This window comes from Chelmon rostratus, chromosome 5 (assembly GCF_017976325.1).
Source record: "Chelmon rostratus isolate fCheRos1 chromosome 5, fCheRos1.pri, whole genome shotgun sequence".
Lineage (NCBI taxonomy): Eukaryota > Metazoa > Chordata > Actinopteri > Chaetodontiformes > Chaetodontidae > Chelmon > Chelmon rostratus.
In genome coordinates this window covers 13,065,469-13,079,422 of record NC_055662.1, presented here as the reverse complement: position 1 = coordinate 13,079,422, position 13,954 = coordinate 13,065,469, and the positions used below count along the sequence as shown (strand labels likewise).

At 41.9% G+C, this 13,954-nt stretch overlaps 2 protein-coding genes across 3 annotated transcripts; both read left to right on the top strand.

Annotated features, from left to right (window-relative positions):
• Positions 1-211: 211 nt before the first annotated feature.
• On the top strand, positions 212-1,741 carry hint2 (histidine triad nucleotide binding protein 2). 2 transcript variants are annotated; one of them, XM_041937691.1, is made up of 5 exons: positions 212-382; positions 636-773; positions 929-1,033; positions 1,266-1,338; positions 1,426-1,741. In XM_041937691.1, exons 1-5 carry the CDS (start codon positions 296-298, stop codon positions 1,515-1,517), a joined length of 495 nt encoding a protein of 164 aa, XP_041793625.1. In that variant the 5' UTR covers positions 212-295; the 3' UTR covers positions 1,518-1,741. The 2 variants fall into 2 exon arrangements, with proteins under 2 accessions (XP_041793625.1, XP_041793624.1); XM_041937690.1 differs by having other exon boundaries at positions 212-520.
• A 2,929-nt stretch (positions 1,742-4,670) lies between these two features.
• LOC121606950 (long-chain-fatty-acid--CoA ligase ACSBG2-like) lies at positions 4,671-13,379 on the top strand. Its single transcript, XM_041937578.1, has 14 exons — positions 4,671-4,745; positions 4,897-5,102; positions 6,856-7,139; positions 7,774-7,862; positions 8,393-8,513; positions 8,620-8,700; positions 8,923-9,072; positions 9,461-9,628; positions 9,714-9,895; positions 10,284-10,517; positions 10,614-10,831; positions 11,628-11,767; positions 11,860-12,103; positions 12,478-13,379. The coding sequence occupies exons 1-14, from the start codon at positions 4,681-4,683 to the stop codon at positions 12,561-12,563; spliced, it is 2,268 nt and encodes a 755-aa protein (XP_041793512.1). The 5' UTR covers positions 4,671-4,680; the 3' UTR covers positions 12,564-13,379.
• The last annotated feature ends 575 nt before the right edge of the window (positions 13,380-13,954 follow it).

The following is a 13,954-nucleotide window of genomic DNA, read 5'->3' as shown; positions in this document are numbered from 1 at the left end:
ATTTTTACGTCTGACCCCAAAAATGTTAATCACATTACCCCTTTATGAACTGATTTCTGATAAAACAACAACGCCACACTTCTTTAACGGTATGTCGTTTCTCAGTAGCCAACTGTAAACGGAGAAACCTAATCAAAATATGATCCTGACAGGCTACGGAATCCTTACAAGGGGGTACGTGAAGGCAACATCAACGTACGCTGCAGAGTTCTCGTCTGCGAGCAAGACTGTCGGACTGTACAGAAGTGTGCCAAATAATTAATTTCTGTAAACTATAACAGCTAGTTAGCTAGCTATGTATTTTCGTCAGGTTCTGCGGACGGTGGTCGTCGGGACCAGAACGGCTCACCTCAACCGCTTGCACCGTGTTTGTCGAGCCGAGGTAGCTGCTCTAAAAATAAACCGTCTTATTCTCACAAACATTTTTATTTCGTTAGCTGCTGCAGAACATTTTGACAACAACTGTCCCACCAGCCCTGGTGGTGGTTCTGGGAAACCTACACTGCCCTGCCACCAACAGGTTTGGTTTGTTGTGCCCCTCACAAGTTGTTTTGACATGTATTGTGTGCAAGCTAGCAGCGGTTATCAGCTCAGAAGCTTTACTTTTCTGTGACATGTGTCTCTCTGACCCGCAGAGACCACTGTGCACCAAAAGCGACGAGGTGAGGCTGGCAGAGGAGGCCAGCAAGAAGTATGGCTCCCCGGCCCCAACCATCTTCTCCAAAGTGATTGACAAAAGCATCCCTGCAGATATTATTTATGAAGACGAGAAGGTAAACAGCCAGCGTCTTCAAAACATGTAGGGGTTATCTCGTTGGCCTGTTCCACGTAGTGTCCTGAGAAAGATTAGGCTTGTTGAGATGTAGATAAAGGAATTTAAAGTTATGCAATTGATTGTTCATATATGTTGTTTTTGTGTGCTTATCAGTGTTTGGCATTCAGGGATATCAGCCCACAGGCCCCTGTTCATTTCCTGGTCATTCCAAGGGTCCCTATTCCCAGAATAAGTGAGGCCAAAGATGGTGATGCAGAGGTAAGTTCGTCCATCCAATTTCCAACCCAGCAGAGCCTGAAAATTGGCCTGCTATGACAGCTTCTGCATTTCTGAGAAGGCTTTCTAGAGATTTTGGCTGCAGGGATTTGTTCCCAGTCCGAGGGGATTTGGTTGTATTTCCTCCATGTCCAGTCACACTCAAAATTTCAGTCTGTGAAAAGCCATAACTACTATGTCACCAGCTCAGGGATCTTCTTTTTCCGACTTTCAGCTATTAGGACATTTGTTGGTCGTCGCCAAAAATGTGGCAAAGCAAGAGTCTCTAAATGAGGGATACAGAGTGGGTAAGTTACTCGGTTTAATAGTAATGGGCCTAAACGGGCTGTTTGTTTACTTGTACACTGAATTGTGGGTGTTTCTGTCCTCTGCAGTGATCAACGATGGAAAGCACGGCTCTCAGTCAGTTTACCACCTTCACGTCCACGTCCTGGGAGGAAGACAGATGACGTGGCCACCGGGATAATGGTTTCATGTGTATGTTAGTCTTTTCTGTCTCTGTTTTGTGTTTAATTTTGTGTGACTTGATATATGATGGGTGTAGTTCAAAAATCATTTTCTCACCACATTTTTCATGCAAAATCTCACTTCATTGCACAGAATATGACATGTAAATATGTTGATCTTGACAAATGTAAAAATTAAGAGTAAAGTAATTATGTTTGATACGGCTGCAAATAAAGACACTGTCTAATATGGAAAGCTGAAAACTCTGTTCTTTAATCTGAGGTTGTCAAGCAGATTCCTGTCAGAAGATGATACAGATGATAAAATGACAAAACAAATAATACCAGAAGTTAAATTTGGACAGCAGAATTTTTCATCTGTGAGTTTCTTCTCAGCAAAACAGATTTTACTTTTTATCTTCTTCTTCTTTTTTTTTGTATGCTGTGTTACATTTTACACAATTTTACAAAACGTTTATGTTGTCTGGCATCAAATTCACAATGTGAAACAACACATCTTAATACTAAAATCACAGGTACCAAATCTCACAACACCTGAGCCAAATATGAAACAATGGTTGTTCTTCTAACTGAAAGTCAGACATTTTTACACTGAGAATCCTGCTTTAAAGCATCCAACATAATATTTATTACCTACAGCACATTTAGCATTTCTTGTATGTAGTCAAGTACCTACCACCCCTTTTTTAGCATTGCTGGCACAGATGAATCCCCTCACTAATCATTCACAACCTCCACAGATGGCATGTGCCGAGATGTTATCAGTGAGGGTCGCGTAGAGGACGCATATGGTGTGACTGGGTGGTATGATTCCATGACCGTGGTGTCTGTGAGTGAGGCAACTATAGGTCATCTGGGAATGGAGCTTGAACTTTAGCCCATATTTACTTTAAAAGACTGTGTTAACCTCCTTGATCACAGCTACCAGAAAGATGCAGCGGTGACATGTTCATATCTCAGCAGGAAAGAGGAAACAGGGTCTGTGTTTATGACACGTACACCAAGTAAAAATCATTGGCCCTCACTGATTTCCCTTATGCACTTTATACCAATCACAAAAAGTTAGACGTAGATGGAGAAGTGGAAGATTTATAGGACTTCTTGACGTGTCACTCTGGCAGAAAAAGTCAGCTGCACAAGTTTTGTTCAGCTGTTGAATAACTTTTTTTTGGGTCAAAGTCTCATCTGTCCTCATAAACTTGAGTGAACTTATCTGTTTTTATCATTACTTCTCTGACAGTCCTCGTCATGCATGTCTGATAATTTCTGTTGATTTGGGAAAATAGAAGTCTCTACTAACCCCTTGCCTTTCACCTGCTCAATTTGACCTGCTCAATTTGATCACATTGTTTAATAGGCTCCTTCATTCTTAAGACAGTTAGATGTTTTGGACTGTCACCACTGCCAACGGTTGTCAGCTATTACTATAACTACAAACAAAGCAGGTTCAGCTGCAGACTGTGTGTCGGGCCTTCTTCACCTCTCGGAGCAGTGACCTTTGGTTAGTTTGTGGGTGGATCTTTGACGGATTGATGCAGACTCAGCAGCAGGTGTTCAGACGATTGTGTAAGGCTCTATTGCTCTGGATGAGGCGTGAGTGTGGGGGCACTTGGGGAAAAACTCACGCAACTCTCCTATAGGCTGATATTTTCTTCAGGGGCCAACAGTCAAGCACCTGCACCAGGCAAAGGTTGATCCTGGTCTGTCCTGCACCCGACAGCAACTGTCAAGCTGATGCCCGTCAGCTCTGTCGCCGGACAAGGTAGCTATTATTTCCAAAATATCTTAATGTTAAATTGCAGTGTGTGGGGTGGGAAAATGCTTGTGTAGGGAGTCTTTTGTTGTCATAACTTGCCATGGGGACTGCATGCGATGCACTTAGAAAGTCTACATTCACTGACACGTTACTCTCTTTTATGCTTCAGCTGAGTGTTTTAACACAATAAATGAATATCTCAATGTAAGCGTTTAAAGGCTGGAGTGTCTGCATGTTGCCAGAAGAAGAGTGAACTCACTAGCCTTCAGCGATGTTTGATAAATATGTGTGAGACAAACACATGACTGAGAGCCAAAGGATAAAGCCCCCATTCGATGTGAGCAGACTTCTCAGCTTTTATTGTTTGGTCAACAGAGTCATTGTGATCCCTCCTCCACGACGGTTGGCTCGAGTTAAAAGCTTACCAAACAGCTCCAAGCATGACTTGTTTTCTCCTGGATCTCATCTTTACATTCTGCGACTGAACATATGTAACTGCTCTGGAGTTTCAGTTTTTCTTGTGGGACTTCTACTGCTCATTTCTTTTACTACAAGATTCAACTTAACAAACGCTACGTTTTTTTTTTTTTCAAAGATAATGCCTCCTTTCCAGGTAAATCTCATCAAAGTCATTAATGACACTGAAAACATATTTTCTCTGCATTGCATTTCTTTCATTGATAATTACATAATCCAGAGCAAAGGCTTTGCAACTTTGTATTGCCACACTGTAGCTTTGAAATGTGGATGAACTTTGTTCCATAGAAATCTTGACCAAAGTTATGTTAAAAAGGTCATCTGGTGACCTTAATCTTAATCTATAGGATTTTATCTACAAATGTATCCTGACATTTGTGTCAGTGATGCATCAATAATTTCATTTTTACAAATATGCTAAATCAATTAATTTTTTTAAATGACATTTGGCAGTTATTTGAAGGTCCAACCGACACAGATATTGGAATATTTTCCACTGTTTCAAAATGTACACACTAGATGGCGTTATTTCACTGTCTTCAGTGCATCAGGCCCTTGATGCTCTTTCGTCACAATATTTACATGTTATTTAATATCTGAATGAACTCGTGACGGCTGAGATGCAGTGTATTCTGCTTCCAAGCTGACAATGTGGGACAAAGAGTATGAGTGTTGCATGTATGCAGACCTTCCAGCACTGTCTGGCACAATATTTTAAGTTTCAACATATAGGCTACTGCTGTGCATGATTACCAGTGATGGCAGTCATTGGCTCTGACCTGTTGCAATAGCTTTGGTGAATGTCAGTCTCATATAAATGAGCTCTGTCACAATAGACAATCTCATCTATGTGGAGGATGTCTAAGGTGTTTGAATGGTGTTTTTACATTATGTCCGTTTAAGATCTTTGTTTTTGCAGCAAACACAAGATGAGCCTCCAAGAAGATTCGATTAAAAGCAACGGTGTTGCCGTCATGGAAGGTTATAGTGAGAGGTGTGTGAAATAGTGCATGTCCCAAAGTGGAAACGAATATTTAGCTTTTTCTCACGGTGATCATCATGTAGATTTGATCCACGTAGGGCCATTTGATTTTAAACTCTAAGTGCATATCAGCTCATTCGTGCCCTCTCGATGGCTTCCACAGCATCCCCACACAAAAGGAACAGACTCCGTCGGACTCCACAATCTTAAAGACCCACTCCCACCTCAACGGAGGAGCCGCCACAGCAGAGCTCAGTGCAGCATCAGCTTCAGAGAACCAGGAGACTTATTCTTCCGTTGACACCGAGTCACCGGCCAAACCTGCCAGATCTCCAGAGCTGGACGAAGCTACGGAGGGACTTACAGCAGGTATGAGTTTGAATGTGATGTTAGGAGGAAGGAACAAGTGAAAACCTTTCCTCACAAGTGTCTGAACAACAATACAAAATGCTTTTTTGCTTGTTAGTAGAGCGTAGAGCACAGTGACAGTGACAAATCTGAGGGTTTGTGAGATTAAAAGGACAAGAATAAAAGAAAAATGAAACATAAAGCTGCTCCACATATTCTGTTGATTTTCCTGACTTGTTTTATTGCGATCTTCCGGATGTTTTACCTTTTCAAGGCCTCTAAAAACTATTCAACTCTGAGAAGGCAGCATCACATGCAGAAACGTATGCAACTTGTACAAGCAAGCCATCAAGAGACATTATGTCACTTTTAAAGTTCAAAAAGGATCTTTACACTGCACTGCATGAAGGGTAGAGTCTGAGAGACACTTTAACAGTGTATCAACTCAGCAAAAAGAACATTTAGGAAGCTCCTTGCAACAATAAAATGCAGAAAAACTGGAAAAAAGACTTTAAACATAATGATTTAAACGTAAGTTTTAAATTAAATATTTGTGTAACTGAACTGGTTCATTAGATCTGCTGGCAGGTTATAAAGAAACCGGTGTGACGATACTAAACTTGGAGTTGCCTCCTCTTGATTGGTGCCAGCACTGTCCCTGCAGCAGGATTCCAGAAAAGCTACGAGCGTGGTACAACCTGACATGACACCAAAATACAGATAAATGCTGACACTTCAGACAATAACAACAAACGGAAGAATGACTATTTCCGAATTAGCTGAAGATGGCAATGTTTTGACTTTTGACATTGGATTTGGTGGCAAAAAGCAACATTAAATAGTCTTTCTGTCCTTAAATTGAAATGAGGAATGAGAGGCAGAAAGTCTTCATTGTTTTCTAACATGCAGTTGGTCACAGAATTTGGGTCACTGAAATCAAAAGAGAAACATTTCTGTATGCTATGCAAGCAACGTGCTCATGTGGATAGTATAACCAAGGAAGATGAAATGAGGAAAAAGAGAAGTATACTGGATTATAATATGTTAAGAAAGGGAGTGTGCTGTTTAAAAAGAAAGACGTGAACCAGTCTAACAGTGTGCCTGAAAAGCCTTGCGGGCATTTGTACATACATTAAAGAGGCCTTTATAAAGACAGTTTCAGTTTCTGCGAACCAGACTGAAGCTTGGAAACTAGTCTTGATCGTCCTTGAGAGCAGGCTCTTCGAGCAAAGTAAGAGGACGGAGCAACAGAATGAACACCGTCCTAGAATTGAGAGAGACAGTTGGTGAGATTTAGAAATAAGATAAGAAGAGAGATGGCAGGAACAGAAAATGGCAGTAAGTACCTTAACAAAAGAATCAATATCAAATAACAGGAGGGGATTTTAGCAAGGCCTTCATGCATGTCTTGGAAAAATTACAGCATTAATTGTGAGTTTTTTCTTTCGTGCAGTAAACTGAGTAATTGAAGTCTATTGTACTGTATTAAAATTACTTTCTCTATCCAAACCTGATTGGTAGGTAGAAACTTCCTGTTTTGTCTCAGGTGACAGAGTAGCCTTCCCCTGTTCGCAACCTGCAAATCAGGTTTCTCTGAGACAGCAGGTGTAACAAGCCCACATGGGTAGTTCAGAGATGTTCGTCTTCCTCTCATACACTCGACTCTTCTGCTAAAAGGCAGGCTCACTGTGTCTTGGTGTGGTGCGGGTGTCTCCCGAACTTGACTTGTCACCAATGGCGGGTAAAAGCTGCTGCCCCTGTTGTCCCAATGCAGAAGAGCCCAAGGCCGTCCCCCTGTTGATGTCGAACGTGGCAGCAACTCTGGCCCCAGCTGACCAGCTATGGAGCACCAGCAGAGACAAGGCAGTCAAGCTGAGGATGGAGGGCTCCGGGCCGGCCTCAGAAACGCCAGTCACCATCCATCAGATGTTCCAGGAGACGGTGGAGAAGTACGGGAATAATCCAGCCTTGGTTTCCAAAAACGAGAGCCAGTGGGTCACTCTGACATGGAGGCAATACTACGAGCAGTGCCGGGCATCTGCGAAAAGCTTCCTCAAGGTTTGTTTTTGTGCAAACTTACAAAAGTGCAATCAGGAAATGTTTGGTATGTTGGATTTTGAAGTGTTTTTATCTTTAATTTAAGGGTGTTTACATCAGTTTTGGGTCAACACTGTAGTAATTGTTGGCTTTATTATAAAACCTGTTTTACTGTCTGCAGTTTCAGGGGATTTACATTTAATTCAACTTCAAAGCAGTTGAGAGAAAAGCTTACTTGTCGTGTATCCTCTCATTACTGTTTGCCTGCACTGTATGTAATATTCTCCACTTAGAAACTAAACTAGTGTAGCAGTAGTTTTTGGATCCAATCAAGAAGTTCATGTGACATTCACATGAACTATTTTCCAGCAATTACAAGCTATGCAAAGGCTTCAATTCCTCCTGGCACCCGTTTAGTAAACAGTGCCGCAGAGGTTACTCCCTCTCTGTGGTGTGAGAGCGGATGCTGAAAACCAACACTCGGGTGTGTGAAATTCACAGCTTGTGTTACGTCTCCTCTTTCATCTTCGCGTCGCATGAGGTGGAGTGGCTTTGGAAACGGGATGTAGGTCAAGAGTAACTGAGGCACGGTGCCGCTGTGTCATTAAAGATACATGCTGTTTAATAAGACTCACACACAGCTGTCTTCTTTTAGCTGGGGCTGGAGCGTTACCATGGCGTGGGGATTCTGGGATTCAACTCCCCCGAGTGGTTCATCTCAGACATCGGCTGCATCCTCGCCGGGTAAGATCGCGCTGAGGCATCTTTGGTGCTCGAGATGCCTCGGCATTGTCTCGCCTGACGTTGCACAGTTATCTCCGTCTGTGTTTATCTCGAAGTCCATCTCCGTGTCTCTGCCCGCATCTGCTTGTGCTGCATTTGAAATCCTCAGAAAACCTGATGCGGGCGATAGGTTTGCCGTTTCTTCACTGCTGCCTAGAAAAGTATGGACATCCAGCTGTTGTGCTCAGATAAATGAGTGGCACTCAACTTGTGTAATTTCTAAAGACTTAAATTTCCTGAAAGAATGTAGCTTTTGTGTGATCGCCTTTGTTTCTGTAGTGGATGAGATATCCAGTAAAGCACATGCATCAGTTTAAATTGTTAATGCAGAAACTGTTTGTCTCTCCTCTGGCTGCTTTTGGGGTATTTTACCTGAAAGTCTAAAGAAATTCTCTCTGAAAATAGTGTCATTATTAGTTTATGCAACAAACTTAAGCAAAATCCACAGCAAATCATCTTATTTCCTCTCCTATATCGGATTTCTGCCACAGGGGTCTGGCGACCGGGATTTACACTACCAACTCGGCCGAAGCCTGTCATTATGTGGCAGCCAGCTGCGAGGCCAACATCCTGGTGGTGGAGAACCAGAAACAGCTTGACAAAATCCTGCAGGTCAGGAGCTTTATCACACCACCAGCCCTTAATGTGCCTGTAACTACCTTCTGCAAAAGACAGAAAAAAAATCTGTCCTCACAATTTGATTTTTTTTCCCCAAAAGGTTAAAGATCAGCTCCCTCATCTGAAAGCCATTGTCCAGTATAAAGGCGAGCTGCAGCAGAAAGCACCATTCCTGTACACAGTACGTTCACACAGCAAACATACTGATGACGCGGATAAGTCACATCTATTATTCTATACGTGATGCCTATAGTTACACTGTTTTGATGCAAAATTCTTATCTATCTTACATGTGGTGTAAGAATAGCGATTAGATAAATGTGACTGTACTCAAAAGTGTTGAACTGCAACACAAAACACAAAGATTTAGACGCACTTTAACATAACAGCTGTGTTTCTGTAGTGGGCAGAGTTCATGAAGCTGGGAGAGGACGTGCCCGACCAGCAGCTGAATGCCATGATTGACAGTCTTCGGGCCAATGAGTGCTGTTCGCTCATCTATACCTCTGGAACCACTGGCAACCCTAAAGGAGTCATGTTGAGCCATGACAATGTGAGTTATCTGGACAAGATGCTTTTTGTAACGTGTCACATATTTTTCCCATTAATCATTTAGTTTAACTGACATCCCACCAATCATTTAGTTTAACTGACATCTTCAGATGTCAGTTAAACTAGCCGGCTGGCGGATGTGAAGACTCAAACTCAAACAGCTGAGCCACACTACTGTACAACCAAAAAGTTTTCCTGGATCTGATCTTTCCTACTCTCTTCTCAACATGCTATCATTCCTTTCATGTTATGTATTTGTGGGACAGACATAGGCGGAGGCGGTGTGGTGTGTGTGTCTGTTTGCTGATCTGTATTGTGAAAATTCAAGAAAAATATTTGCATGAAAAAAGTCCTCTCTGATCGCTCCTCTGCCACCTGTTAATGTGCAGCTGATCTGGACGTCCCGTACGGCACTCTCCGCAGCAAAAATTAAACAAGGCGACGAGGTGGTGGTCAGCTACCTGCCGCTCAGCCATGTGGCAGCCCAGATGTTTGACATGTGGATGAGTATTACTTATGGCTTGACCACCTACTTTGCAGAGCCAGACGCCCTCAAGGTAAGGATTCCTACTGTTGTGTAAACATGGAATTAAAAATGAAGGTCTTTCCTATTTTAAGGATCATCCCCATTCATTTTTCCAGGGCTCCTTAGTAAACACACTGAAGGAGGCTCGTCCAACTTGTTTCCTGGGCGTGCCTCGAGTGTGGGAGAAGATGCAGGAGAGCATGAAAGCCGTCGGTGCCAAGGCATCCCCGATGAGGAAGAGGGTGGCGGACTGGGCCAAGTCCATAGGCCTGCAGTACAATTACAGTGTCATGAACGGGTGAGACAGAAGAAGGGATCCTTTGCTAGATTTTAGCAAGAACACGTCAGGCGGTCGTGCCGTTTGTTAATAACGACACGTCCGTTTTATCCAAAATCTGACGGGTCACGGATTATGCTGTGATCAGACGATTGAACATTTTGACCTGATGATGGCGCTAGATAACCAAAGCCATTACAATACATTTAGACCAAATTTCATTGCAATCCATCCAAAAGTTGTAGAGCCATTTCACTAAAAACCACAACCTGCATGAAAAGCCAGGTGATCATCAGTGTCAGTATGAATGTCTGCACACAGTTTCATGGCCGTAATTCCTAACAAAGTTTAACCTCAAAAATACAACCTCTGGTCCTGGTGTACATCTTCTTTATCTTTTGAGTTACAGGGAGAATCTGGTGCCGTGGGGCTTCATGCTGGCTAATAATCTGGTCTTTAAGAAGGTGCGTGCTGCACTGGGCTTAGACCGCTGCAGGGTCTGCTTCACAGGTGCTGCCCCCATCACCAAAGACACTGTAGAGTACTTCATGAGCCTGAACATGCCTTTGATGGAGCTGTACGGCATGAGTGAAAGCTCCGGCCCTCACACCATCTCGCATAACGAAGAATTCCGCATCTCAAGGTCAGCTGCAAATTATGAAACAAGTCAAATCACAAGTCATAAATCATATTCAGATCATAAGTTAGCATGTTGTTAACTTGTGATTTGTCTTTCCAGCTGTGGAAAAGTGATGTCAGGCTGCAAGACGAAGCTGGACAACCCAGATAAGGACGGGAATGGAGAGATATGCTTCTGGGGTCGACACGTCTTTATGGGCTACCTGAACTCGCCTGAAAAAACAGCAGAGGCTATTGACCAGGACGGTTGGCTGCACTCTGGAGATCTGGGAAAACACGACCAGCACAACTTCCTGTACATCACAGGAAGGATCAAGGGTAAGCCGCGGTCAAAAACGCTTCTTTGAATGTTCTAAGTTGGAAAAATGCACCACAGGAAGCATTTTGTAGCATTTCTGGTATGAAACATGGATGTGCACAGGTTTACTCATCTTCATCATCAGCATTTCAGCCAGTGTTTGGTCTAAACAGAGATGTGAGCATTTGGAACCCAGTATTATTTACCGGGTAGCAACCATCCTGTCATTAACAGTGGTGGAAAGTAACTAAGTACATTTATTTGGTTTTATTTATTTACTTAAGTACAATTTTTGAGGTACTTGTACTCTACTTTATACAACTTTATTTTTAATAAAGAATATATATTTTAGGGAATGACAGCTGGAGTTATTAGTTACTTTTTAAGTTCAGATTTTACATTTGAAAACTGATAACTTTATGTTAAGCTGATGAAACCAGCAGACACCGGATTTGCCGCTGCTGGTATAAATATTTGGGAGTTTGGAAATATCAGATAATGATACATCAGCTAAAAGGTTGTTGTTGTTTTTTTGTTTGTTTTAAACATAAACATCAAGAAGCAATCTTGATGCAGACTTTTTAGATAACCAAGAAAAATATCCTGATTTGATGACAGTTTTGACATTTTACAGTCGGTGATCTCTGATGTACAAACTTTGTAATGGTGACTCTGTTTATAAATTACCTGAAACCTTAAACCTGTTTAAATTAAGTTTAGTTACTTTAAAAGTACTGAGAAAAAACAAAAAACAACACAATGCAATGTTTTGTTAAAAACGACAAAAGCCAGTGTGTCTCTGTCTGTTGTGCACAGAGCTGATTATCACCGCCGGTGGCGAGAACATCCCTCCTGTGCCCATCGAGGACGCATTGAAGAGCGAGGTGCCCATCCTCAGCAACGCCATGCTGCTCGGAGACAAGCTCAAGTTCCTCTCCATGCTGCTCACTCTCAAAGTAAGCGGGCCTCCATTCCTGCAGTGGAAAAAGTCACAGCTACTGAAGAAATAAAACAAACACATTAACAAGCCTTCTCTCTGTTTCCTCAGTGCGTCGTGGACGACAATGGCGATCCCACAGATGAGCTGAGCCCAGAGGCTTTGGACTTCTGCCAGCAGAATGGCATTACAGCGACCAAGGTGTCAGAGATCATAGCCAATAAGGAGCCAGCTATCTACAAAGCCATCCAGGAGGGCGTGGAGCGTGTCAACGCCAGAGCAACGTCCAATGCCCAGAGGGTCCAGAAGTGGGTCATACTGGAGCGAGACTTCTCTATCGGTGGTGGAGAACTGGGTGAGTCAGTGGAATTTTGTTTTGGTTCTTTTTATGACTCCACCTTTTGGCATTAAAACTGGAGCAAAGGTCCACACATGATACAATTATTAGATAATGAGGAAGTACTTTCTAGAGTCACCTCTTAACCCATTGTTAGGTTTAATCACCTTTTAAATAAGGTCATATTGTAAACAAACCTGCACCGTGACTGTGCCGCATGCCAGACAACATTCCAGTGACGTCTTGAGATTGAATCTCTCCCTCGGAAACATTTAAAAGCTGTTGAACTATGGATCAGATGTTGTTACTGTGCGGATGTTGCTGAGTAGAAACTGAATCTTTACTTTGAGATTTAGATCGAGTTAACCTCCTTTTCCTTTTTGTCTGTTCAGGACCCACCTTGAAACTGAGGAGGCCCATTGTTGTGAAGATGTACCAGGAGAAAATAAATGATATATATGCAGTGGCAAAACAGTAGACTGTACTGCACAGAGATAAGATAATACTGAAGAGAGGCAATCATGAGAAACTTTGTTTATGAACATTGTGTATCGTGCCCAGACATCATGCTGGGAAATGTTTAAAACTCTTTTCACCTCAATGTTAAAAGTGCAAAAGAGATTTAAGGGGAAAGAAATCTGATTCTGAATGAGCTGTATTAAATGGATTTATGCTGCTATGTTTTAAAATGTCAAGTTTCCGCTGTCTGCTCTACATTGATATTTAAGCTGTTAAATGTACATGCAGTTTGCACATTTTGTAAATATCACATCCAAATCAGAGCCAACATCTAAGCATTTACTGGGAGGCATATACAGGTGAATTGTACTCAGCACCAAATCCACATGCAGGGTGGGAAACTTGATCATCATTTAGGGAAGTTAACATTTTTACAGTTTTCAAAGAAAATGTAAACTCATGAATTGTGAACCATAATCCACTGTGGCCTGTTAAACAAAACTTGATTTGTTCATAAGCGAATGTATTTTATTTTAAGCAGTAGTATGTATTTAAAGAATTAATTGCCAGTTCCTCGTCTCATGTGTGCGTAAAACAATCCCCATCTGGCAAAGCTGCAGACGTTGCCTCTGAAGACTGAAGGTGATGTTTGAATAAGTGTTTTAAAAATATGGTAAGGATATCAATAACTTGAATCTCTCCAATCACAAATGATTGTAAAGCATACATTTGAATTTGTGCTTCTCCATGTACAGTTTGACAAATAATGAATTGTTTATTTTGTGATAGGTGTTCCATGATTGTCAATAAAAAGTGAGTGATTTGCACAAATTGACCTAATCGGGGTCAAAAAGAGAGTGTAATTGTTATTACAGAATCATCTTTTTTATGTAGTGAATGTGTACAATGTATATAGGAGGCATCTGAACTACAACATCCTAACCAACCATTCTGCCAACTTCCTTAGGTTATTTTTGAGCTTTTTTGTCTTGATGTAATGACATTCCCATCAGCCCCAGCTATACTTTGTTTTTAGTGCTAGCAAATGTTAGCAGGCTAACACGATGAACTTGCGTGATAAACATGGTAAATATCATAGACATACATAGGTAGCGGCCGCATCGAGCACTGAATCATACGTTGACGTCGCCCCCATATTGGATGAGGCAAAAGCGAGCAGTCAGAGAGTGGCAACACACGGAAAAAGCTGTGCAAGACCATTCTTTTCCAAAGGTTTTTAGCTTACAAACACACACACACACACACAGAGTAGTTGTATAGATGTATATATGTTCATCAGTGCCCCCCCATACAGATAGATATATGCATAGGCTATATGTTCATTAATTCCCCTTGTATAGATATATGTATGTATGTATGTATATATGTTCATCAGTGCCCCCTCCGTAT